Source organism: Dama dama, chromosome 5 (genome assembly GCF_033118175.1).
Source record: "Dama dama isolate Ldn47 chromosome 5, ASM3311817v1, whole genome shotgun sequence".
Taxonomy (NCBI): Eukaryota; Metazoa; Chordata; class Mammalia; order Artiodactyla; family Cervidae; genus Dama; species Dama dama.
In genome coordinates this window covers 109101263-109129240 of record NC_083685.1, presented here as the reverse complement: position 1 = coordinate 109129240, position 27978 = coordinate 109101263, and the positions used below count along the sequence as shown (strand labels likewise).

General features: G+C 35.0%; 1 protein-coding gene across 1 annotated transcript; it reads left to right on the top strand.

Annotated features, from left to right (window-relative positions):
- The first annotated feature begins 92 nt into the window (after positions 1–92).
- On the top strand, positions 93–26637 carry FBXO47 (F-box protein 47). The gene is made up of 12 exons (XM_061141124.1): positions 93–232; positions 2838–3044; positions 3579–3746; positions 8436–8512; positions 9791–9868; positions 12826–12934; positions 17076–17252; positions 18584–18730; positions 19418–19560; positions 22094–22253; positions 22953–23029; positions 24111–26637. Exons 2-12 carry the CDS (start codon positions 2864–2866, stop codon positions 24129–24131), a joined length of 1338 nt encoding a protein of 445 aa, XP_060997107.1. The 5' UTR covers positions 93–232; positions 2838–2863; the 3' UTR covers positions 24132–26637.
- Positions 26638–27978: the final 1341 nt, after the last annotated feature.

Here is a 27978-nt window from a genome sequence, read left to right as displayed (position 1 = left end):
TCCCGCTGGGGCTCCTGGGAGGATTCTAAAATATTCTCGAGGCCCAGGGGGCGCCTGCGAGACTGGAACGCAGCTTCGGAGCTGACGGGAGCCGGACTTTCGCTCTTCCTGGCGGCAAAACGTTGAGGAAATACTTTCTTTTCTAAATGTTAAGAAATCTGAGGAGATGGGGCAGAACGACTAAGTCCCATTTTCCTGTGATCCTTTAGCCGGAAAACTGTCAAAATCTGTGGTAAAAAAAATTTTTTCCCCCAATAATTTCTGGAGATAGTTTCATCTTTCCATGGACTGGAGACAGTAAAAAATGCATCCCAGTGTGGTTTGGCTCTTAAATTGGGCAGTTTTTCTTTTATGGGCTCCCTAGTTTACCTCTTTGAAGATATTTTGAGCTTATTCCGGAGCAGGGGGGGATGGGTCTCTTCAAAGGGTTATCTTATGTTAAAACAAAATAGAAATCCGAGTGAATTGCTATTGGAAAGTTTTCTCTGAGAAGAGGGAGAAAAGTTCATCCAATAGGTACTTAAAGCCTTTCAAACGTGGGCAAAAGTAGTGAGATGGAACAGGGCACTGAAACGTCATCGTATTACGATTGTTTGGGTTCGTGATTATCATTCTCTAGAGGGCTGAGAGGAAACCAGAAATAATTTGGGATTACACCTTTAGGATTTTCAGAAAGTCTTGTTATCTCCCCTGGAACGTTCAGGTCTGAGTGAGAAAAAGAAGGAATTCTAAGAGGAGACTTTAGTTTTAGCAGAATTTAGATCATTTTGTTTTACTCCTCTCAGAGGTTTAAAAATATATACAGTGTGTGGTTGACACACTAAATCCCCCCAGGTTTTAGGTGTCAGTGTGTTTCTGAAGAGCCCACAGGCTCCCACCCAAGTCCCAGGTTACACAGTGCTCAGAGAAACAGAACAAAACCTAGGCCAGGTGTATATTTTACTATAATGAAAAATGCTACTGTGAGAAGTTAAAAACAATCTTATGGATTGAATAAATTTATATTCTTTCATTTGGTGAAATCCCATGCAGTCCTTTTAAAAATATATACTTGTAGAAATATATCTATTGGTATGGAAAGAAATTACAATTTTAATTACAACTGAAAAGGATTACAAAATAGTGTGAACAGTGATTTCCTCTGTTTTTGTAAAAAACATATGGAAAACTCTAGAATGATATAAGTCAAAGGGCTTGATTTTGTGCTAAAAACCAAATGAATTTAATTTTCTTCTTTTTGTTTTGCTGTATTTTGTAAAAATTTTTGACAGTGCATATTACTTGTGTAATTTTATTTTTATTTATTTTTTTTTTACTTGTGTAATTTTAATGATTATTTTAAAATACCTACTAGCAAAGCACTATGTAGGGTATAGTTTTAAAGGAAATTCACAGTATGCTTTTTACTAAGCACTAAATTGCTTGGCCACATTTTCAATTGTATAGCTGGTTTTAACTTGATGTAAATTGACATGTAACCTTTTAGATGAATAAGTAGCAATGTGATTTTTTAGCAATTTTGTGCCAAAAGGAGAAAATGCATTTTGGTCAGATATATTTGTAACTCTTTAATGAAATGTCTTAGTTGTTTCTTCAGAAATAAGGAGCCCTAGATTGGAGTTATAGTTATGCATGTATATTTACAAAAAACAGTGTTTTCTGAATAGGAAAAGGAATGACACAAAGTCACTGTGTGTGAAAAATACCATTTTTAAGAAAGAATTATTGTTTAGTGTAAGTGAATTACTAGTAACTTCAATAAAATTCTTTCTAGGAAATGTTTAGTTTGAAATAAGTTATGTAGGTCCTTCCTAAGACTTGTCAGTTCTGTCAGTTCAGTCGCTTAGTCGTGTCCAATCTTTGCAATGCCATGGACTGCAGCACGCCAAGCTTCCTTGTCCATCACCAACTCCCAGAGCTTACTCAAACTCATGTCCATCGAGTCAGTTATGCTATCCAACCATCTCATCTTCTGTCGTCCCCTTCTCCTCCCACCTTCAGTCTTTCCCAGCATCAGGGTCTTTTCTAATGAGTCAGTTCTTCGCATCAGGTGGCCAAAGTATTGAAGTTTGATTATTAGCTGTTATTAAACAAAAGTGATACTGAGGGAAAATTATTCATTAATTTATTCTAGTCTTATTATTTTACAAAACTTTGATTTCACCACACATAGTGAATCATAATGAAACCATCTTAATCTATTAGAGCTAGTCAGTTTTAAAAAGCTGCAAACTAAAAAAAAAAAAAAAAGGGGGGGGGGGCGCGGCGGTGGAGGCCTACTGCGCAGGCGCAGCGGCTGGGCTCCGTCCGCCCCCATTAAAAAAAAAAAAAAAAGCTGCAAACTAAAGTCTATTTTTTAATCTGTCTTTATGGTTCCAACAAAAGAAATGTCAGTATTAAGTTTTTAAAAAATAGAAAAGTTTTAATTCTACATTAATACTTTGAATTTTTTAAGAATTAAAGTAAAAACAACATACTAATTGACAAATATTGAATGGATTGAAATTATAATTTTTTGTGTTAATTCTTTTGCTTTTTGAAAATGTCACATTTCTTTTCTTAGAATACATTTCATCTAAATACATACCTTATTTTCTACTAAAACTCTGTCTAAAATATCTGGCTAAGAGGGGAAAGATTTTTAAGTATCATCTGGAATGAATAAATAGACTCTACTGGTTGGAATGCCATATACTGGACATCACATTAAAAGTTCTGTAAATATAGAGAGAAAACTATTACCCATCAAAATATGAATCTTTCCATTTAAAGAAACAACATCAGTTCATCAATATAATTTCCTTTTTGTCTCTTGTGCTTTTTTTTTTTCTAATCAGGATAAATTCATGAGATAAGGAAGAGGATGGCGTCTAGAGTAAATACCAGTTTCACTTTGATTCCTAACCAGAAATATAGACGTAGTAATCGTCGATCCAGCTATTTTTCTAACACCTTTGACTCAGATTCTCAGCCCTTATCAACGCTTGGAAATTTTAAAGCCTTGCCAGTGGAAATATTCCAAATAATTCTAAAATATTTGTCAGGTGAGGTTTGGCGACTCTAAGTAGGCAACATGGATGATGGAATATTTTATTTTCCCCAAGAAGTAGTTTGTCATCTTAGACCCCGCTAGAATATTAATGGTGTTCATTTCAGTTCAATTCAGTCTCTCAGTCATGTCCGACTCTTTGCGACCCCATGGACTGCAGCACACCAGGCCTCCCTGTCTGTATTCACATTTAGTTTATTTTTTTAAATTTCATCATTGTTAGGTAAGTGGTACTCAGAGAAAATATGATACTCAGACTCCTTAAAGCATGCTTCTAATTATAATGACATGGTAATTTGACTGTTACATCCCCAACTGTTTCTAATGCATTGAGAACTAGATTTCAAACAATTTTAAGATTTTACCCTTTTCCCCACTTTTATTATTTATTTTTAGCAGTATTATTAATAGTAGTGTTATTTAGTAGTATTATTAATGAGCTAACCTGTAAGTTCATAGACTGCTAATAATGATGTTCTTGTATTTAAGCCATTCACATATATGTATATATGTATATTTCTTTTGATAGTGAAGGATATCAGCATGCTAAGCATGGTGTCCAAAACAGTCAGCCAGCACATTATTAATTATATCTCAACCTCATCAGGAAGCAAAAGACTTTTACTACAGGATTTTCATGACCCTGAGCTGCCTGACAGAGAAGACATCACTATATTGGATCACTACAAATCTCTAGGTAATTTATGTAATAAAATAAGAATTGTAACAGGTAAAGAACCATACTTAATTAAGGGGGTTTTATTATGCAATTCTATAAGGCCTGTGGGAAATGGAATACTTCCTATTTCCATGACAGTTTTACTCTTCCAGTATGAGGACTTTCCCTTAACAGCAATCCTTTTGTTTATTGTTTAGTCGCTCAGTTGTGTCCAACTCTTTGCGACCCTGTGGACACCAGGGTTCCTGTCTTTCAGTATCTCCCAGAGTTTGCTCAAAGTCTTGTTGGTGATGCCATCCAACCATCTCATCCTCTGTCACCCTCTTCTCCTGCTGCCCTAAGTCTTTCCCAGCCTCAGGGTCTTTTCCAGTGAGTCAGCTCTTCGCACCAGGTGGTCAAAGGGTTGGAGCTGCAGCTTCAACATCAGTCCTTCCAATGAATATTCTGGGTTGATTTCCTTTAGGATAGACTGGTTTGATCTCCTTGCTGTCCAAGGAACTCTTGGGAGTCTTCTCCAGCACCACAATTCCAAAGCATCATTTCTTTGGTGCTCAGGCTTCTTTATGGTCCAATCTCACATCCCTCTGTGACTACTGGAGAAACCATAGTTTTGACTATCCAGACCTTTGTCAGCAAAGTGATATCTCTGCTTTTTAATACACTGTCTAGGTTTGTCATAACTTTTCTTCCAAGGAGCAAGTGTCTTTTAATTTCATGACTGCAGTCATCATCCAGTGATTTTGGAGCACAAGAAAAGAAAGTCTGTCACTGTTTCCACTTTTTCCCCATCTATTTGCCATGAAGTGATGGGACTGGATGCCGTGATCTTCATTTTTTGAATGTTTAGTTTTAAGTCAGCTTTTTCACTTTCCTTTTTCATCTTGATCAAGAAACTTGATCAGTTCCTCTTCGCTTTCTGCCATTGGGGTGGTGTCATCTGCATATCTGAGATTATTGATATTTCTCCCAGTAGTCATGATTCCAGCATGGGGTTCATCCAGCCCAGCATTTCACATGATGTATATAAGTTAAATAAGCAAGGTGATAGTATACAGCCTTGACGTACTCCTTTTCAAATTTTGAACCATTCCATTGTTTCATGCCCAGTTCTAACTGTTGCTTCTTTTCCTGCATACAGACTTCTCAGGAGATGGATAAGGTGGTCTCGTATTCCCATCTCTTTCAGAATTTTCCACAGTTTGTTGTGATCCACACAGTCAAAGGCTCTAGTGCAGTCAATGAAGCAGAAGCAGATGTTTTCCTGGAATTCCCTTGTTTTCTCTGTCATCCAGCAAATGTTGACAGTTTGATCTCTGGTGCCTCTGCCTTTTCTAAACCCAGATTGTACATCTAGATGTTCTCTGTTCACATACTGTTGAAGCCTAGCTTGAAGGATTTTGAGCATAACCCTGCTAGCATGTGAAATGAGTGTGATTGTTAGGTAGCATTGCCCTTCTTTGGGACTGGAATAAACACTGACCTTTTCCAGTCCAGTGGCCGCTGCTGAGTTTCCAAATTTGCTGGCATACTGAGTGCAGAACTTTAACAGCATTATCTTTTAGGGTTTGAAATAGCTCAACTGGAATTCCATCACCTCCACTAGCTTTGTTTGTAATAATGCTTCCTAAGGCCCATTTGACTTCACACTTCAGGATGTCTGGCTGTAGGTGAGTGGTCACACCATTGTGGTCATCCGGGTCTTTAAGACCTTTTTTGTACAGTTCTTCTGTGTATGCTTGCCACCTCTTCTGAATCTCTTCTGCTTCTCTTAGGTCCATACCATTTCTGTCCTTTATTGTGCCTTCTTTACATAAAATGTTCCCATGGTATCTCTAGTTTGCTTGAAGAGATCTCTAGTCTTTCCCATTCTGTTGTTTTCCTCTATTTCTTCACATTGTTCATTTAAGAAGACTTTCTTATCTCTCCTTGCTATTCTTTGAAACTCTGTATTCAGATGGGTTTATCTTTTCTTTTCTCCTTTGCCTTTCACTGCTCTTCTTTTTTCAGCTATTTGTAAGGCCTCCTCAGACAACAGTCCCTTACATTACCTTTAAAGATGAGAATGCATTTTAAAGTGTCCGTCCTTGTGACTTCATGTGGATACAGTGTCATTGAAGCTTATCATCTGGTGGCTTACCAGTTTAGGGAATTGATGTATTTCTATCCTTTATTTTGTGTGGATATGATGAGTTTTATCTCTCTATTTCTTTTCCTTTTCAACCGTAATCTAGTTTTTAAAATATAAAATAAATTTAAATATATTATTGTGGAAAATCATTATTCTGTTATCAGAAACAGTGGTCTCCTTTCTTAAGGATGCTATGCATTTACTAATAAATCATTATGCTATTATTAAATTAACTTTAGCAAAGGAAGTTGTGGACAGTTTCTTCCCTGGATTTGTAATCTTTTATATCTTTCATCCCATTAATTGATTTCATTCTTCCTGAGTGCTAACATAAAATTCTAATTTTGACTTGACGACACCAGTTTAATTATGAAGCTACCTGTAGTTAATCAAAACATGGCAATGAAACTGAATATCTGATGTTGAGAGTAAGTTAAGTGAATATTACCTTTTAGTAGCCCAAGGATGCCTAGTTTTCAAATAATGAAATAAGACTGCATAGATGTGAAATACATCAAACTGTATTTGATAAGTATACTTAATAAGACTAAATGAAAAGTGTGTGATCTTGTTACAATGTTATTGCTCTCAGTACTTATGATTAAGCTTAGTAAAGCTTGCAAAAGAATACATCAATTACTTTTTGCCACTTATTGTAAATATCTTTTTTCAAACATCATCAGTTGTGGAGGAAGTGGTACTTGGGAAAAGCTTATTCTTTAGTTTAATTAGAAAGAGTTTTTTCTCCCTGATCAGGCTCAATTGCATAAACAAACAAAAAACAAAAGCATTAAGACAATTATGTGGATAATTCAGTTAAAAATATAGATATGTGTTGATCTTTAAAGGTAGCTTTTAAACATGATTTTATTCGTGTAATGATTTCAACCTTCCATTTAAATTTGGTGCAGACAGCTAGCTTATGACTGATTCTTTAGATAAATATTTGATGTACTTACCATTTCCTCACATAGCCATTCCTCTGTTCTTGTTTTCCGACATTAAAATAACATTTTCAGAATTCTTCATTCTGAGGTTTATACATTTTAATTTGCTGCTTCATACAAAACAGAGCAGATGGCCCATGTGAAAAGAACAGTACATCTGATCTATTTTAGTGAGAAGAAATTAAAGAAGTTGGTCTCTGAAGAGTATAACAGACCACCTGTGTTAAAAAATAAATAAGTCAACCGGCATTGGTTTTTATGGGAAATTGCAATCCTTAAAAATAGGCATTCTACATTTAAAAAAGCAACCAGCATGCAATTAGAGTTTACAATTCCCCGGCTATGATGTGCCTTGGGACTGGATGCCAGAACATGAAAGGAAAAGAACTCAGCTTGAAAACCAAACACTGAAAATGTCTTTTTATGTACAAAAATAAGAAGGGTTTATCTTTAAAATGCAATCCTGATAATGTGTTGCCCAAACATAGCAACTTCTAGAAATAAGTTCAATTCCCTTAGATTCTACAGAATTATATAAAGTTTATTATATTATGTAAAAAAGTAAATGCAGAGAAGATGAAGACTAAAGAAAGTCATGATATTCAGGTATGCGTTTTCTTACCATATATCTTATTTTTAGTTTGAGGATATTTGCCCTTATAGGAATGTTAACAATATATTGCCATTTTAGGAGAACAGAACACTTAAAGTTAGAGAAAACAAATCATACACTTCCTGTCACTGTAGTTCAAGTTACATAGCTCACTGGGAAATTAAAGGCTTTTTAAAAAAATATGTAAACACAAAATTCTATACATTCTTAACATGCAAGCCCCGTAAAAGGATATCTTTAAAGAAAGAGATAAATATTTCATCCAAACTGGATACTTTCTGTGAGGGGAAAAAAGTCTTCTAATCTCTGAAATTTCAAGTACTTATGACTAAGTTTTTGTACAGTATTTGGAGAAAGGAATATAAAATATCTTCTCTCACTCATTCCATTAGCAATTCTTAAAATATTTTCCCTTGTGGACATGAGGTTAATTTTAAGAGATACCAGGGGAAAAAAAGAGATACTGAAATATGTTTTTTATGGAATAAAGACAGTAGAGTTTCCCAGTTGTGTTTTGTATTTGGTTATTGTTGTCTTTTGGGGGGCTTGCCTTATAGCTCGGTGGGTAAAGAATCTGCCTGCAATGCAAGAGACCGGGTTTGATGCCTGGGTCAGCAAGGTCCCTTGGAGAAGGAAATGGCAACCCACTCCAGTATTGTTACCTGGAGAATCCCATGGACAGAGGAGTCTGGCAGACTACAGTCCATGTAGTCCACCATTGTTATCTTTTTAAATTGAAATGCTTTCTTAAATCTATTCTATAGCACCAATTTCACAATTTTTTGTAAGATTTCATGTCATAGCCTCTTGGCTGAATACCAGAGTCATCCTTGGTAAACACCACGTATTACAAGTATAGTGCACGCTTCCTCCCAAACTTCCCCTTAAAAACACTGATATCAGCTCACAGTCCACTACGGTACATCTCACTTTCAGGAAACATTATGTTGTGAGTTATAGATATTCTTAAGTTAATTATATTATTGTAATTTTTTTCATGTGTCTCTTTACTTTCTCAGGTCTACTATTTAAAAGATGTACACTGCTGCTACCCACAAAGGACAGACTAAAGTACATTCACAAGATACTTGCAGATGTAAGATCATACTTCTAAATTAGTTCACAATCTTGATTTCCAGTAAAGATGTTTTATTATTAATGTCTTATACTCATTTTAAATCTGTATTTATTTTCATGGAATTTCATGAGTTAATACTGAAAATTGATTGATGATAATTAATACTTTACCAAGTACTCAGATTATAAAACACCAAAATGTAGTATAGGAGTATTTTCACTCAAGTTTATTAGGTTTATCAAAGTAGTAAAAATATTTTTACCTTGTGGGAATTCTGAAGATGTTTTAAAGTGATGATGTAGATATTTTATTAAAATGAAAATAATTTCCATGTGTTAACATTTTGCTGTTTAAATATTAAAAGCATTTTTAATATATAAAGTGACAAACCTTTTATGATAATTTATGACTTGGAAATGTGTATTAATGTGTTAGGGCATAATCTCTGTTAGACATTGAGTTTTATTATATAAGTCCAAATATATATCTACTATTGCTGATTCAGTTTTACACCCAATAGTAAGCAAACTGTTTCCACTGGCTTTTTTCATGTCAGTGTTTGCATTAACTTCAGCCTCTATGTTATTGCAGCAACTTCCAGGATGATCTTCCTGCCATACATTTCTTCACTCCCCAAGACATTCTATATGCTGAATCACTTCATCAATTTAATTTTCTTGCTTAAAAATCTTTCAGTGGTTACTCAATTTCATCACAATAAGGTCCAAAGTCCATAGGTGGTATTTAGGTTCCCTTTGACAGTGCAAGCTTAATTGCTACTATCTTGAGCCTGACTAAGCTGCTCATATCTTTCTTTCCAGAGGAACCTTTTTTATTTTTACCTCTGTATAATTTTCCCTTTATTGTTTCCCTCACCAATACTATCTATTCATTATATTTGAATCCCACTTAAAGACATTAAAGACATTACTTGTTTTACATCCTTCATAAGCTTTTTAAATCATTCTCAGAATGATCCTTTCCCTGATTTCATCATGTCTGATATGTTTATTTGGTCATTGTAGCATTTGTATATATTCTAACCTGAAATGTAAAAATAGCTTCAGGTGTGTATATTGTCCTAAATAAATTGTGAGCTCCTTGAGGCAGAGACTTTATTTTATCCTTTTTTCATAATCCTCCACCTATGTAACATGATACTAATCAGTTATATATTGTTTTAGTTATTTTCAGTTAAGATCAAAAAAGGTCATTGCATATTTCCACTTAATTTGAATGTCAAATCATTGTACACTTCCACTGAGAAGGAGGAATTAATAGTTGTTCTCTTTATAGGTTTCCTGTTTTAAATTCAATGGATGTGCATCTCCTTTGCAATGTGTAGGATTACTATGTTATGGCATATTTTTACAGGTACATTTTTTATTTACTGAAAGAAGAAAAGGAATTCTTTTTGAACTGTTAATAAGTATAGTATGTAATCTGTCTTTCTATAAAATAATAAAAGTGATAATAATCTAAAAAGAAAACAAAATAACATTGTAAAGGTTTGAGAATGTGTTAATATGTTTGCCACCTCAGGTTTTCTTCTTGGATTTCTCACTAGTAAGAAATGCTAACATTTATATGCTCTATACCAATGTCCTTGAAGCTTCCAGCCAATTGTAATGACTGGAAATATTGTGGGATACAGAGTGTGGATGTGTAATGAATTTTAAGTCTTGGGCTAGTTATTGAAGATGTGATTTTAGAAATCAACTGTATTTTAAAAATTGTGACTATGGGAAATGATAGATACAACTGATTTTATTATGGGGCTTCCCAAGTGGTGCATGTCATAAAGAACCTGCCTGCTGAAGCAGGAGACAAAAAAGACCCAGGTTCGATCCCTGAGTTGGGAAGTTCCCCTGGAGAAGGGCATGATAACCTGCTCCAGTATTCTTATGTGGAGAATACCATGGATAGAGGCGCTTGGCAGACTACAGTCCATGGGGTTTCAGAGTCGGATATGGAGTGCAACACCTCAGGCTTCGTTGTCCTTCAGTATCTCCCAGAGTTTGCTCAAATTCATGTCCTTTAAGACAGTGATGCTATATAACCACCTCATCCTCTGCCGCCCCCTTCTTTTGCTTTCTCTGCATCAGGATCTTTTCCAATGAATCGGCTCTTTGCATCAAGTAGCCAAAGTATTGGAGCTTCAGCATCAGTCCTTCTGATGACTATTCAGGGTTGATTTCGTTTAGGATCTATTGGTTTGATCGCCTTGAAGTCCAAGGGACTCTCAAGAGTCTTTGCCAGCACCACAATTGAAAGCATCAATTCTTTGACACTCAGCCTTCTTTATGGTCCAACTCTCACATCCGTACATGACTCCTAGAAAAACCATAGCTTTGACTATGTGGACCTTTGTCAGCAAAGTGATGTCACTGCTTTTTCATATGCTGTCTAGGTTTGTCATAGTTTTACTTCCAAGGAGCAAGCATGTTTTAATTTCATGGTTGCAGTCACCATCCACAGTGACTTTGGAGCCCAAGAAAAGAAAATCTGTCACTGTTCCCACTTTTCCCCATCTATTTGCCATGAAGTAATGGAACTGGATGTCATGATCTTCTTTTTTTACAATATTGAGTTTCAAGTCAGCTTTTTCACTCTCCTCTTTCGCCCTCATCAAAAGGCTCTTTAGTTCCTCTTCACTTTCTGCCATTAGAGTGGTATCATCTGCTTATCTGAGGATGTTGATATTTCTCCCAGCAATCTTGATTCCAGATTGGGATTTATCCAGCCTGGTATTTCACATGATGTACTCTGCATAGAAGTTAAATAAGCAAGATAACAACATACAGTCTTTATATATATACAGGCTGTATATACAATATACAGTCATACTCCTTTCCCAATGTTGAACCAGTCCATTGTTTCATGTCTGGTTCTAACTGTTGCTTCTTGACCTGCATGCAGTTTTCTCAGGAGACAGGTAAGGTGGTCTGGTATTCCCATTTCCTTCAGAATTTTCCACAGTTTGTTGTGATCCACACAGTCAAAGGCTCTAGTGCAGTCAATGAAGCAGAAGCAGATGTTTTCCTGGAATTCCCTTGTTTTCTCTATGATCCAGCAAATGTTGGCAATTTGGTCTCTGGTTCCTCTGCCTTTTCTAAACCCAGCGTGTATACCTGGAATTTCTTGGTTCACATACTGCTGAAGCCTAGCTTGAAGGATTTTGAGCATAACCTTGCTAGCATGTGAAATGAGTACGATTGTTAGGTAGTTTGAACATTCTTTGGCATTGCCCTTCTTTGGGACTGGAATGGAAACTGACCTTTTCCAGTCCTGTGGCCCCTGCTCAGTTTTCCAAAGTTGCTGGAATTTTGAATGCAGCACTTTAACAGCATCATCTTTTAGGATTTGAAATGGCTGAACTGGAATTCCATCACCTCCAGTAGCTTTGTAGTAATGCTTCCTAAGGCCCACTTGACCTCACACTTAAGGATGTCTGACTCTAGGTGAGTGACCACACCATCTGGTTGTCTGAGTCATTTTTTGTATAGTTCTTTGTATTCTTGCCACCTCTTCTTAATCTCTTCTGCTTCTGTTAGGTCCATATCATTTCTGTCCTTTATTCCCATCCTTACATGAAATGTTCCTTGATATCTCCAATTTTCTTGAAGAGATTTCTAGTCCTTCCAGTTCTACTATTGTCCTTTATTACTTTGTACTGTTCACTTAAGAAGACTTTCTTATCTCTCCTGGCTATTCTCTGGAATTCTGCATTCATTTGGGTATATCTTTCCCCTTGCCCCATGCCTTTCGCTTCTCTTCTTTTCTCAGCTATTTGTAAAGCTGCCTCAATCACTTTGCCTTCTTGCATTTCTTTTTCTCTAGGATGGTTTTGGTCACCACTTCCTGTTACAAACCTCCATCCATAGTTCTTCAGGAACTCTGTCTACCAGATCTAATCCCTTGAATCTATTCATCACCTCCACTGTATAGTCGTAAGGGATTGATTTAAATTCTACTGTAGTTTGAATCTAAGCCACAGTATGGTTGTGAGTCAGATATCTAAAGTTGTGTTTTAGGGTTTGGGCCTTACTTTGTTATTTTCCTCATAACTGTCAGAGGTCAGGATTCAATACCATTTAGTTCTCTGAAAAGAGACTCTCAATGCAACCACAAAGAAATTGGATTTTGGAGCATTTCTAGGTTTTGTTTAATATAAAATTTCCTATGAATTTTAACAGTCCCATACTGGATAAAAGTTGCACATCACCCTGATTTTGTGCTGCAACAGTTGATGGTCATAAGGCAATAGTGACTTATGTTTTGATTTGATGGTTTGAATATCTGCAATGTTTCCTTTATTTTATCATTCTCAGACCTTAACAGCAGGTTGGGATGAACTCGAGTGCCATCGTGTTTATAATTTCTTATGTGAGCTGACTAATCTGTCCCGCAAGATGCAGACAGCTGTCTGCAGCAAACCAGGTAAAGAACTAAAATTCAGAGATAACATTATACAAAGATTAAAATAGAAAAAAATAGTATATTTCTAAAGTGTATTTTAAAATAAACTGCAGTGTTTACTTGTAGAAAGAGGACAAAGAGATGTAAGGGAATGATAAACACTAAATCAGACAGTGAGGCAGAAGTGGCCTGTAATTACAGAAAGAGACCAGCTCAGAGGGTCTTCAACCATATTAATAATATTTTATTCCTTAAACTGGTGGAAGATACAAAGGTGTTCATTATAATATTCTTTAAACCTTTATATATACCTGAAATATATTTTAAAAATTAAAAGAAATCTATAATTTAGCAATGTCACTCTGAGAAACTCCCACAGTGTGCACAAGGAGACGTGTATAAGAATGAGCATTACAGGGAAGACTGCCAACAACCTAATGCCTGTTTGTCAAGAGAATGGATAAATGAATTGTGGCATATTTATACAATTAAAAACCATTAATAGTTAAAATGAGTTAACTAGAGCCATGTGTATTTTTAATATGGATAAATCTCAAAATATAATTTGAGAGAAAAGGCTACCAAATAATACTTTTAATATGATACCATTTATATACATATTAAAAACATGTAAAATAATTCTATATATTATTTATGGTTATATACATATGTAAAAAAATATAAGAACATAGTTGGGAGGTATGATAGTTAATTTTGTGTGTCAACTTTGGTAGTCCATGGTACCCAGATATTTAATCAAACAGTATTCTAGATGTTTGAATTTGTTCTTTAGATAAGATTGACATTTAACTCGCAGACTTTGAGTAAAGCAGATTACCCTCCATAATGTGGGCGGGCCTCATCCAATCACTTGAAGGCTTTAATAGAAAATGACCCTTCTCCCCAAACAAGAAAGAATTCTGCCAGCAGACTGTCTTTGGACTTGAATTAGAAGTCCCCCAGCCTTATTGGAGCCTGCCAACCTACCCTGTAGATTATGGGCTTGTCAAGCTTCAGTGATCTGCATAAGCAAGACAAATCCTATGTATATATACACATCCAGCTACTTTTGTTTCTCTAGAAAGCACTGATTAATACAACAGGAACAAAACCTAATTCAAGATGGTGATTATCTCTAGGGAAGAAGGGAATAGGGACTGATAAACAAGAAGTTTTAACTGTATGAATAATGTTTTATTTTTTACTGATAAACAAGAAGTTTTAACTGTATGAATAATGTTTTATTTTTTTTAATTCTGAAACAAATATAACTAAGATTTGACAAAACTATATAATCAGTATACAATGTTTGTTATAGTATCTCTGTTTTTCTGTCAGCTTGAAATATTTCATTATGAGACAAATCATGGCAGAATTTTTTAAGGCAGATATAGAAGCCCAGTGAAACAATAGCAAAATTAATTTATCATGTCCTTCTCTTGATCAGAAAGTTTTATTAGTTCTCTGACATCTTCCCTGGTAGTTCAGCAGGTAAAGAATCTGCTTGCAGTGCAGGAGACTTCGGTTTGATTCCTGGGTCAGGAAGATCCCCTGGAGAAGGGATAGCTACTTCTCCAGTAGTCGGAATATTATCCACTCCAATATTCTTGGGTTTCCCTGGTGGCTCAGTTGGTAAAGAATCCTCCTGCAATGCGGGAGACCTGGGTTTAATCCCTGGGTTGGGAAGATCCCTTGGAGGAGGGCATGGCAACCCACTCCAGTATTCTTACCTGGAGAGTCCCCATGGACAGAGGAGCCTGGTGGGCTGCAGTCCAAGGGGTTGCAGAGAGTCGGACACGACTGAGGGACTCAGCACACTAAGCAAGTGATACCTTCAAAATAAAGTGCAAGCCACACTGCTCTTCACATACGAACCCCAGCCTGCCTCTCCAGACTTCCTGCCTACTGCTCTCCACATCAGTTTGACACAGGATATTGCTCTGTGTCACAGATTCCTCTTACACATTTCTACCTCATGCCTTTCATTCTCTTTTTCCTGAAATGCCATGTCTCCTTTTCCTCCTTTAAGACCCGGTTTACTTGATCTTTCCTGATCTACCTAGACCTGCAATAATCTCTCTCCTCTAAACTTCTGTGCTACTTAACACACCAAGAAATACTTATTTACACATGGCCTTGGTGTGAGGGCTTCCCTGGTGGCTCAGAGGTTAAAGCGTCTGCCAGCAATGCGGTAGACCTGGGTTCGATCCCTGGGTCAGGAAGATCCCCTGGAGAAGGAAATGGCAACCCACTCCAGTATTCTTGCTTGGAGAATCCCATAGAGGGAGGAGCCTGGTAGGCTACAGTCCACGGGGTCCCAAAGAGTTGGACACAACTGAGTGATTTCACTTTTGCTCTTTTGTTTTTGGTGTGTTGGTAGAGTTTCCATTTACACTTATGTACAAGTAAGTAGATCATAAGTAGTATAAGAATATAAAATGTAAAATGGTGTCACCACCATGAAAAACAGTTTGGTCATTCCTCAAAAAACTAGATGTAGAGTTACATATGACCCAGTAATTACACTCCTAGGCACCTAACTAAGGAAATTGAGAGCAGGAACTTGAACAAATATTTGTACACCAGAATTCACTGAAACATTATTTTCAATGGCCAAAACCAGGAAACAATCCAAGTGTTCATCAATAGATGAATGGATAGACAAAAGGTGGCATATATATACAGTGGAATATTATTCAGTCATAAAAAGGAGTGAAGTTTCTGACCCCACCATGTGGCTTGCAGGATCTTAGTTTCTTTACTAGAGATCGAACCTGGGCCCCAGCAGTGCACAGAATCCTAGCCATTGGACCACCGGGGAATTCACAGGAGTGAAGTTTTGATATAGGCCACAACATGGATGACTTTTGAAAACATATGCTAAGTGAAGTAAGTCAGACACAAAAGGACAAATATTGTATGGTTCCACTTCTGTGAGGCACCTAGAACAGGCAGATTCATAAAAACAGAAAGTAGATTAGAGGTTACCAGGAACTGGGGGGAGAGGGGGCTGGAGAGTGATTGCTTAATGGTCACAAAGTTTCTGTTTGAGGTGAGAAAAAGTTCTAGATAGGGTAAGAGTGATAACAGTTGAACAACATTATGATTCTAATTGATGCCACTGAATTTTTTACTTTAAAAATGGTTAAAATAGCAATTTTAGATAATATGTATTTTACCACAATTTAAGAAAATAAGGTAATATATCAAAAACTGTTGAATTATATACATTAAATTAAATTATGTACATTAAAATTATATGGTATGTAAATTATGTATATTCCAATAAAGTTGTTTTTAGAAATACATGAGATACCATTTTATACCCACTTGGATGGCTAGAACCAAAACATCAGATAGCAATTGTTGGTGAGTATGTGGGACAATTGGAGCCCTCATACACTGCTGGCCAGAATGCAAAATGATACAACCACTTTGGAAAACAACCTGGCAGTTCTTCAAATGATTAAATATAGAGTTACCATATGACCAAGCAATCTTATTCCTAGGTATATCCTCCAGAGAAACATATTCATACAGAAGCTTGTAAATGAATATTAATAGCAACATTATTCATAATAGCCAAAAGGTAGAGACAACATCAATGGGTGAATAAATAAAATGTGGCATATCTATACAAAGGAATGTTATTTGGCTGTAAGAAAGCATGAAGTATTGATACATGCTATAACATGGGTGAACCTTGAAAACATGCTTTGGAAAGAAGCCAGTCACAAAAGACCATCTACTATATAACTTCATATCAAAGTTCAGCATAGGAAATCCATAGAGACAGAAAGTAGTGGTTAGTGCTGTGGGTGATAAAGGACAGAGGGATGGGAGAGGTATAGTTAAAAGAGCAGGGCTTCTTTTTGAGGTAATGACAATGTTCTAAAATTAACTTGGTGATAGCTGCATATATCTATGAATATACTGAAAAAAAGTTGAATTGTATGTCCTTTAAATTGGTACGTTTTATGGTATGTAAATTGTATCCCAGTAAAGTTGTTTTAAAAAGTAGTTCCTTGATAATCTAAAATTTTTACAGAGTAAATGAAGTAACACTCTCAATACAAAGCATATTAATGATGTATGTCTTTGATCTATCCAATTATGCACATCAATCTAAGAAGAATGCTTTACAATTCTTTTGTCTTCATAGGAAGTGCCCGAAAACTGGAGTTAAGGATCAGACTATTCTGTAGGAACGTACTGCTTGATCACTGGATCCATCGAAGTGATTCTGCATTTTGGTTGACATGTATATTGAAACCGTGGCCAATGGTGAATCAGGCAAGATTACTGTATATCATCTTTGGGCCTATATCTCCTCAAGATGGTGAGCATCTATTTCTTAGGGATGTATGTTACAAAGCTGGTTAATTACTTTTACTTTAGGAAACATCATTTTGTACCTGCTTAGTTTCATCATTTTTTTTTTTGATATCATTAGTTATTATAAAAGAGAACCATGGAAATTATTTACATGGTGAAAGATTTCAGAACTTCAGTGAAATGGGCAGCTTCACATGATGCCATTTCAATTTCAGTCAACATATTTCCCAAGAATGTCACCACTCTAAGAAATAGTTCTTGTTGTCTGGAACTACTTTGGTGCCTCCATATTCTGGGAGAACTTCTTTTTTTTTTTTAGTTCTACCAGTTTATTGCTACCAACCCATCTCCCTCCACCCTCGTGCACACATGCTCATTTAACCGTCATGTAACCCCAACGAACTGCAGCCTGCCAGGCTCCTCTGTCCGTGGACTTTTCTAGGCAAGAATACTGGAGTGGGTTGCCATTTCCTTCTCCAGTGGGAGAACTTTTATCTCCAACTTTCGTGCTAACTGGTTGAATCTGTCCACCGTTTCCTTTAGAGCCGAATCCAACAGCTACCACCATTGCTTGCAATACTTTTCCTTGTGGTTTTTCTGGAAGCATAATGCCTCCTTTGGTTACAGTTTCAGCTGCACTTCTTTCAACTAATACATGACTCCAGCTGCCACAGTTCATACTCTGCTCTCACGCTGCAGCCACAAGGAGAGACCTCTCATCATTCTTAATAACTAAAGTGGATACAACTGTATACTACATTACACTACATTTGCTTGGATGAATATATTTCTTTTGTTCACACGGCATTATGTCAGGACTTAACCAGTTTAAAGTGTGTTGCATAGCACAGGAAGCCAATTTGCAAATTTTGTTTGTGTGTATAATTCAGAAAAAGTATTGGTCATAGGTAAACAATAAAAAATTGACTGGATTACTCAGTTTTGATATGAGTGTCTGGAAGATTCTGAAATATAGCATGCTCTCTTTTTGGAAGGTTATCACTAGGTTTTATTTCATTTTAGTAAGATTTTATCAATTGTTTATTTTAATTTCTGTTATGGGATAACATTATCTTTGAACCATAAACAGTGTTTTGCTTGGTGAAACTACCTTTTCTTTACTTCATTTAGCTATTGTTGCTGTGCTTCATTGCATCAGTCAGAGACATTAAAATTTATACTGTTATCCGAATTGACCTTTCATTATGAAAGTAGCATGTATAAGTAATGGATTTCATTATGCAATCCAATTTCCTTTTTAAATAATCCATGTAATCTTTATCAGAGAAGCAACTATTCTGTCATAGCCTAGTTTTTGTTTCATTTATCATTCAGGACAGGTGATTTGGCAGAAAATGATAGAAGAACCTACAGATGAATCCTGTCTGAAAGGTTTGGCTGATGCCATTAAATTACTATATGACACAGGCACCAAAGAATGGACAGCAGATGATGTTATCAGTCTTGTAGATGAACTATCAGGTAAAAAAAAATATTTACCACATAGAGTAATAGAAACATATTATTAGAATACAGTTATAAAATTGTAAGGACATAAAGCAATTAAAAAAATTTTTTTAAGTTATACATACAGCTCTAGAGGAAACAAATGGCTTATCATCAGAAATAACTTTTTGATTTTTGAAGAGAATGCATATAATCAATTTACTTTCCTTCGGTTTCCCTTGTCAATTTTATAAATATTATTCATTGTTATTATTATTTGAAAGTTTCATTATTTTATTAGCTTAGTTATTCCCATTTTGTAAATTCTCAGAAACACCTCCTAATGCTGAACAAGAGGAAAGCCCTTTCCAGTTGGTTCAGGAGATATGAAACAATGTTTCCCATTTCTGCATAATCCTTTAGGCTCTGAAATTCTCAAGATTTCTTTCTTTTCCCAGGATTAGACCACTTTGTCTGTTGACCTTTGTGGGAGAAATGCTTTGACTATATTACTAGTACATTTGTGAGAGTCACTGTGACTTGGCAATAAGCTCTTTTGCCCGGTAAAGGCTGTAACTGGAAAACTAAAGCATTTTCTCCAAGATTCTCCTTTGACACTTAATTGTATTTCCAATAAAGTGATATAATATTACATGTATTTAATGATCTTTACTATAGCTATTATGTAGTATCTCATTAAATACTGTTTTCCTTTAATAAAAGTGGTTCCTCGTGAGTGGCTTCTAGAGAATAATGCACGTCTCCTAATCCTAAGTGGGAACAACATCTGTTTCACTTTCATGGCTAGTAAAGCTGTGAATGGACGCACCATTGAGCTGGCAAGGCTGATAGTCTTTTTGGCTTTGGTAAGTAAAAAATAAGTTTTTTCTAACAAGTTGTTTAACGTTATAGCTGACCTACCAAGAAGCTGCCATGAAGGAACTGAAATATGTACAAAACATTTTGAAAGAATACGTATTTAAGTATATTTTTATATATACTTAAAAATTTTAAATTTATATAACAAACTATTATATTTTGGAGACATTCCTTATATTAACCTCTCCCCACATTGTATCTGAATTGTTATTATACAGCTCTGCCCAGTTATATTCTTTTTTCCCCTTAGATTCCATTAAAAAAAAATAAAGTACCCTATATAATTTGCTCCAGGATATTTCCTGGGCATCAGGGAGAGAATGTGGAAGTGAGTGGTGAGTGAAACAAGATTTGTAATTGCTGAAGCTGGAGAATGGATACTAAGGGTTTATAATACTATTCTCTTTACTTTTATATAGTTAAAATGTTTTTTAAAATAAAACATTTAAAAATATATTTAATGTCCATTCATTTAACACAAATTGAGTGTTTACTATGGGCCATACACTGTGTAAGATTTTAGGACTATGGAAATTAGTAGAACAGATCCCTGACCAAAGCCGCTTACAGTCTTTTAAGAGATATCCACGTATATGCATAAATGAATTCAGTGTGGGAATTCCTGGCAGCCCAGTAGTTAGCACGCAGCACTGTCACTGCCGTGGCCTGGGTTCAGTCCCTGGTCAGGGAACTAGATCCCACATGCCGCAACTAAGAGTTTGCATGCCGCAACTAAAGATCCCACATGCCGCAACAAAGCTCTGGCACAACTAAATAAGTAAATAAGTATTTTTTAAAAGATGTGAAAATGTGAAGAAAGCTACCAAATTAACTGTATTCTCAATATAAATATTTATTTTAATAAGCAGATGTCCTGAAAAAAAAAAGAGAGAGAATTGGAATTGCATGGCTATCTCAGGGAACTATAAGCAGTTCAGTATTATTTCTGAAGGGAAAAATGTGCAGAAGAGGAGGAGGTGGTGAGTTTAGATAAGAAGGGAGAGGCCAGGTAAGGAGGGACCTTGTAGACCAGTCTGTGGAGCTTGAACCACGGTAGCCACTTTGCTGACAAATTTTAGGAAACAGGGAGATACTATCCGTTTTACTTTTTGGAAGGTGACTTTGGCCTCACTCTAGCAAAAGGAATGGAGGGGAAGCCATTAGGGGTGGAGAAGCGTTCTCTGGTTAACATCTCAACTCTGATCATTAATTTTCTCTAAATCACCTCAGATTTGTCTTCTATACTTTGGCCACCTCATGTGAATAGTTGACTCATTGGAAAAGACCCTGATGCTGGGAGGGATTGGGGGCAGGAGGAGAAGGGGGTGACAGAGGATGAGATGGCTGGATGGCATCACTGACTCAATGGACATGAGTTTGAGTAAACTCCAGGAGTTGGTGATGGACAGGGAGGTCTGGCGTGCTGCGATTCATGGGGTCGCAAAGAGTCGGACACGACTGAGCGACTGAACTGGACTGAACTATCTTCATTTACCACTGGTGTTCTTAAGCCACTATCTTTGTGGGGTAACTGTCTCCCTAAATAGGGAAACTCTTTGTTTTTTTTTTTTTCTTTTTTTGTTTTTTTTATTATTATTATTTTTTTTTTCCAGTGGGTTTTGTCATACATTGGGGAAACTCTTTGAAATCCAGAACTATGTCACTTACTTCTTTCACAATGTCTTGTACAGTGATTTATACATAATAAGTGGTCAATAAATCTTTCCTGTCAGATTAACATTATTTGGTTATATTACTGTATAGTTTATTTTCATGCTGTATGTTATTTGGCTACTTGGACAATTTGCCATTTAGAATGTTGGTAAATCAACCTTTTTCCTTTCAGTCAGTTTTAGCTAAAAACATGTAATCCTCATTTTATTTATTTTTTAAATAAGAGAGAAATATTCCTTATAGCTCTCAAGATAGAAAGTTGATGTTATCATAGAGTTCTCTTGCCTATTGAAATTGCCTGTTTGTCTGTCACCCTCATTGGATCCCTTGAATATAGAGGCCTTGTGTTTATGGCTTGCCATAGTAGCCCCAGCTGTTAGCATGTGCTCAATAAATATTTACTGAATGAATGAATAAATGAGCAGGTGCCTTTTTTTTTCATATGTTTAATAATTGGTGTTTGTTTGGCCGTGTGGCATGTGGGATCTTAGTTCCCAGCCAGGGATAGAACTCATACCCCCCATAGTGGAAGCACAGAGTCTTAACCACTGGACCACCAGGGAATTCCCAATAATTGTTTGCAATATTATTTTTTTTACATTAGTAGTATCCTATAATAATCTTGAACCAGGCTTTTATTTACTTCATGCTTTTTTTCCCCACAAAATTTGTACCATTTGAAAGCAAAGGAGTATTAGATATAAGAGCATTTGCCATTTATAGACTCAACATATTATGTTATTAAATTATGTTAAACTTATAAACAGTAATTGTTAATACAATTTTCAAATTCTATAACTTTCTTCACGTGAAAATTTACCACAATGCTTTGTATGTCTAAACCAGGTGTGTGAGAAAGAACTATATTGCATGGATTGGGCAGTTAAAATGATGCAAAGAGTCTGTAAAGTCTTTAGCACTCCAGTGGAAAGAAATAACTTCCTGCAGAGTGTGGCAAATGCATTTGCATGTGCTATAATGGAAATGCTACAGTCAGTTATGTCTGGTGAGTATACACATGAATGGTGCACAAGTGTGAGTAAAATGCATGCTAGTCTTCCCTCAAGACAAATATAATTCTGTGTAGACTTTTATTCCTAAGCAAAGAATAGAAAAATCAGTCATTGTTAGTTTTTTCATGAGATATATTTAGTTTCTAGTATTGTCACTTTTATTTTTTTATTTTTATTTTTTTAGTAGTATTGTCACTTTTAAAATCTGGTATTGGTTTTAATGGAAAACATAAAATTGAAGAGTCTGCTCTGAAAGGAACCAATATAATTCTGCACAGCAAAAAATCTTAACCTGCTTACTTGACCAACTATTATAACCATCATAATAATATCTTTTATTTGTATAGTTTGCACATTATATTATTTCACAGTTTTATTAGATGGCAAATATGATAATTAACCCTAATTTGCCAAGGAGAAAACTCAGGCTTAGAGAAATTACCTGACTTGCCCAAGGTCATGAAGTTAGAAGCAATAAAGTATGGACCAGCATATTTTTTTTCTGATTTCTAATTCAGTGCTCTTAATATAATTCCATGATTTCAGTTGTTAACATCTAACTTAATGAAAATCACTGGCTAGTCTTCTGTTACACAGTGTTAGGGATAATGTGTATGTTTTGAATAAATCATATATTTAGAAACTTAACTGTCATTTTCTTTTCTCTATGTCTGTTCCTGTGTATGGCATAGAAGATGGTGATGACGACGACAGAAGCTTTATGAATTTGTTCCATCTTGTGCAGGCTCAGGCTAGCTTCCATAAAGAGGTCCTGTATTTGACCATGAATGTTCTCTCTTCCTAAATACTCAGAAATCTTTGCATTTAGAAAATACCTCACTGAACTAATGATTAGAAGAGTGTTACTTTTCCACACTCAAAGAATAGCATCCCTGGGACTTTTTATCACCTAAGTAACCTAAGAATTTAAAAGCTGCATAAAACTCTAGAAGCAACTGCTTAAATCATTACTAATATAAAAATTACAGGCAAACCCAAGAATGTATTGAGATTTCTATAGAAAACAAGCTGTGCCTCTCAAACTAAATGGAACATTAGTGTTAAAAAATCCAGGGCCAGCTAACCCATATGTGTGGATCTTCAAAGCAAGAGAAAATTCTGTTACATAATTAGAGCAGACCCAAATAGTGTGTCTATGTTCACTTTGCTTAGATTGTATAGACATAGCATAGAATGTTTTGTGAAGATTTACAGTATGATGTTTTGGGTTGTGCAGATATAAATCATATTTTTTTTTACCACCTTTTTGCATATGATTACAGAGAACATTGTGTTTGGTTCATGTTTTTTTTTTTTGTTTTTTTTTCTTTTTTTTTAGTTCTACCACTTTATTGCTACCAACCCATCTCCCTTCACCCTCGTGCACACATGCTCAGTCACATAATCCCATGGACTTCAGCTCGCCAGACTCCTCTGTCCCTGGACTTTTCCAGGCAAGAATACTGGAGTGGGTTGCCATTTCCTTCTCCATTGGTTCATGTTTTTATGGATCAAAAACCAAAGGAAGTATGTTTTTGTGTATATACAGATCCATACATATATGTGTATATATACATGTGTGTGTGTGTGTGTATATATATATATATATACATATGCCACATACACACACACACACACACATGCACAAACACACATATATGTCCTTCTTTAAGACAAATAATCTAAAAAAGTCTATAAATAGAGGAAGGTATATATTATCTTAACACAATCAAATCATCTTTTATTCTTTCCTGGGGATTTGAGTAAAATGTTGCAAGTAAGGAAAAATATAAAATGAGAGAAAGTAGCTATTCTGCTCCTAAAGCTTTTCTCCTTATTTTAAATAATAGGACTTGAAACTGGAAGCATGAATGGTTCCAGCAATCCATGAGAGAGTGAGGTTTATCTTCACTCAAGTAAATGGATTCCAAGAAGCTCCAGGACTATTTCAGTTTGACTAGTATCTGCAACCATCACTCTTACTATTAAAATAGAAAAAATAGTGCCCATTGAGCTGAAATAATGCTGGAGCCCTCCTGGATCTCCCATTTTCTTCTCCTTGGGTTTGATCACTTTACTTCTGCTGAAGATACACCCTTTCCCACTGGACTTCTCAGAGACTGACTTTCTTTGCCTGAGCCCTTGACGTTTTAAATCATCTCTGGAGCTGATGAAGGAGAGCAAAACTAGAAGATATGGAAATTACCCACAGAATTGGGATAGAAATTGTGGGAAATTCTCCAGTTCGACAAGAGGGTTAAGAGATTTAATAGGGTTGAGAATGAGTGAAAATTGTGGAGAAAATAAGAATTGTAACAAGATTTTACTACACTTTAAAAGCAAAAAGACTAACCTTTATTTTGAGGGGTCAGAAATTAACTGCCTTTCTTTGATGGATTGTCCAGCTAATTCCATCAGTAGCAGGAATTTTTTTCTCCAGAGTCTAGTATTTGTATATTTATGCACAAAGTTATTTCTTTTATCCTGATTTCATTTTCTTCTCTTCAATTTAAGGATTCACCCACAACTAAATTATAAGGATTAAAAGTTGTCAGATACCAGAATACAAAAATAACACTTTAATTAGCTTTTTCCCCCGTTCTCTCACTCTTTTTTCCATACGTGCTTTGGAAAGCCTAATCCATTTCTTAATCAAAACACTGGTGATTCCAAATTGAGAATATTAGATTATATGGGGGGGAAAAAGAAAAAATATTTTAAGTGGAAATTTTCATATTAAAAATATATTTTAAAATTTTTCATATAAGTAGTGAATATTTTAAATATTTTCCTAGATGGATGTTAAGTTCATTGCCTTAGAAAAAGAAATTTAACATTGTGAAATTGCTTTGATTTCTTGAATTATCTAAGTCTCTACACCAGTTATTTTCAGCATGTTTACAAAAGAATAATGGTTTAATTTAAAACATTTTTTTAATCTGGACTGTGAATTGCGTTATACACTTCATCTGACATGATTGCTGTAGCAAATTTTTTTTAGCTCACATTATTTTGTTATTCTTAATAATTGTGAGATTATTATCTCATCTTCCCCAGAAATTTGGAACATAAGAAAATCTGATTCATTCTTTGGGTACAGTAAATAAATGATATCATCTTGTTACCAATAAAAAGTAAACTGATAGATTCTTCATTTGATTATTAATAGATAAAGATAATCTTTGAGACCAAAATTACAGTTTCCTCAACTTGGCAATTTTCTTTTGCTGAATATATTTGTCATCAGGAATGAAATGTGATATCAAATTTTAAAGTGGGAAATTAACTTTTAAAAGTATATATTATTATTGATAGTATTGATGTTTAAGTGATGGTAGAGGCAGTCATATCACCACAAAAAGGGAGCATTCGCAAATGAATAGTCTAAAAACAGTTGGCGACTGTCCACTTCTAACCCACTCTAGAATAGTCATGATAAAATAATGATGTAAATTGTCAACAGGTCAGATAATTTATCCTGTACCTCTTTCTAAACTAGGAGATTAACCTGGGTTTCTAGCTTTTTTCCTCTTTTGCTAATGATTTCCCCAGTCTCTTTTGAGCTTGATTTATAGGATGGTTTTTATTTCCACTAGAAGACAAACTCAACAACACATCATCATATTTATCTTTACTGTTGTTTCTAAACACACACATCACACCACAATAGCACTAATAATCTAATGACACTCATTTTCTTAGAAACTAAAGTTTATATCTTGTGAGAAATACTCTGCGCCTTATGAAACTATAGAACTTCTATCATTAATGCTTTTTTAGATAATTCCTTCTCATGCTGTGCTGACCCCTCAACTTTATCATCTTCACAGTGTAGTACATACTGTACTTGGGAAGCCATTCAGGAAGCTCAAGCAATTGTTTTATCAGGTAGCTCTCCATAACATGAACAATTGGCACCTGATTTCACACTTTATCCATCCCTTCATGGCTTAGTTGGTGCTTCCAGTTCTTCTATTAATAACAAAATATTTTATTGCCAGGATAATTATTCAGCTTTGGAGATTAGAGCAAGCATGAGGTGCCCAGTAAAAGGTGTAACTGGAAAAAACCACATTATGTCAATAAAAAGCAAACATGAGCCCCTTTGTGTGATGATTACTCAAGAGTTAATAGCTTAAGTGAATAATACTCAATTATATGATTACAGATTTGCATGTCAATATTGTAAAGGATAAAAACACAATGCTCCCACAAAAACTTCTTTCGTTGTTGGATACCATACTAGCAATATGACTCCTTTACCAATTCTACTAGCAGGTAGCTCTGAAACCTGTAAGAAATCAGGTGATGGACATATGCTCCTTAGCTTATTGAGACATCACTAACATAGGAAAGATGACCCAAAAGACAGCTGTATTGGACAGTCTTTTCTAGGTTAAAAAAAAAGTGCCAAAGGACTAAGAACACATTTTTTTTCATCAAGAAAGTAAATACAATTCCAGAAAATTCCTCAAGTAACTAAACTTTAAAAAAAAAAACAACTTAGTTTATCCCTTGAAAATTTTTTAAATTTAAAAAGATTAATAATTGTAGATTTTCTAAGATCACTGCTTTCTTAAAGGTGCACAAAACTGAAAAATATTCATTTTTAAAGTATTGTATTTATGGTGAACTGTCTTTGATACATATTTGCTAAATTTTATTTAATTTGTTATTTATTAATGTTAATAAAATACAATTAGAAACATTTCTAACTTGTTCAGAGTTTGTCTTTATGCAAACCACTGAGCATGTAATGCCTTTAAAATTTTTTTTCTATTTTAAAAATTAAATTAAGTTGATGTATAACATATAAATTACAGGTGTACAATATAATGATTCACAAATTTTAAAGATTATACTCCATTTATAGTTATTATAAAATATTTGTTTTGTAATTCCTTTAAATTATTTCATGTGGAAGAACTTATTTTTATTTAAGCTGTTAATTATAGCTCTACCATGATCAAAAAACTAAACATCTTAATACAAAATAATGCTTCAATTAGCTATGTACTATATACTTATTTATGTGTTTTATGCTTAATATTTTAGTGTATAAATTCATTTACTAGCAACAACTCTTAAATTGAATAATAAATCTATAAGCAGAACAGTATCTATACTATTTGCTGTTTAATTCACTCCCAAGCAATTGATATTCCAATTACTGCTAAAATACTACAATTGTAGTTGTCATAGTTCAGTACTAGTTTCAAGCAACAAAATATGTGATTATTGTGCATTACCTGCAATTTCCTATGATAAGCTCTTAGTGTTTTTTAAAGCAAAGAAGTTCTTAAATATTTCTAAAAAATGTGTCTGCCTTAGCAGTTGTTTTTTAGTTTATAATGGAAATTGTCAATGATATTTTTCTGTCTCTCCCTTTATATATGACTTTGATTTTATTTTTACTTAAAATATATGGAAGCAAAGCTAACTTAGAAAAGGCCATTCTAGGCTTAAACATTTGGTCTGTGATAAAGCCATAGCATATGGTTTACAAAGACAATTTTCCCACTTTATGCTTAAGTACTTTATTAAGGGAAATTCTCATTTCTAAAAGATAATGTAAAGTTAAAATGATGCTTTTTAAAAATTCAATTTCATTTATTTATTTTTGGCTGTGTTGGGTCTTGGTTCCTAAGTGGGCTTTTTCTCTAGTTGCAGCAAGCGAGGGGCCACACTTTGTTGGAGCACCGGCTCTATGGTGTAAGG

Excerpts from the sequence above, each read along its gene's own strand:
- FBXO47 (XM_061141124.1), top strand. The coding sequence starts at position 2,864 with ATGGCGTCTAGAGTAAATACCAGTTTCACTTTGATTCCTAACCAGAAA. Across the intron at positions 3,747-8,435 it reads GGATCACTACAAATCTCTAG|GTCTACTATTTAAAAGATGT; the intron begins GTAATTTATGTA and ends TTACTTTCTCAG. Across the intron at positions 8,513-9,790 it reads TTCACAAGATACTTGCAGAT|GTTTCCTGTTTTAAATTCAA; the intron begins GTAAGATCATAC and ends TTCTCTTTATAG.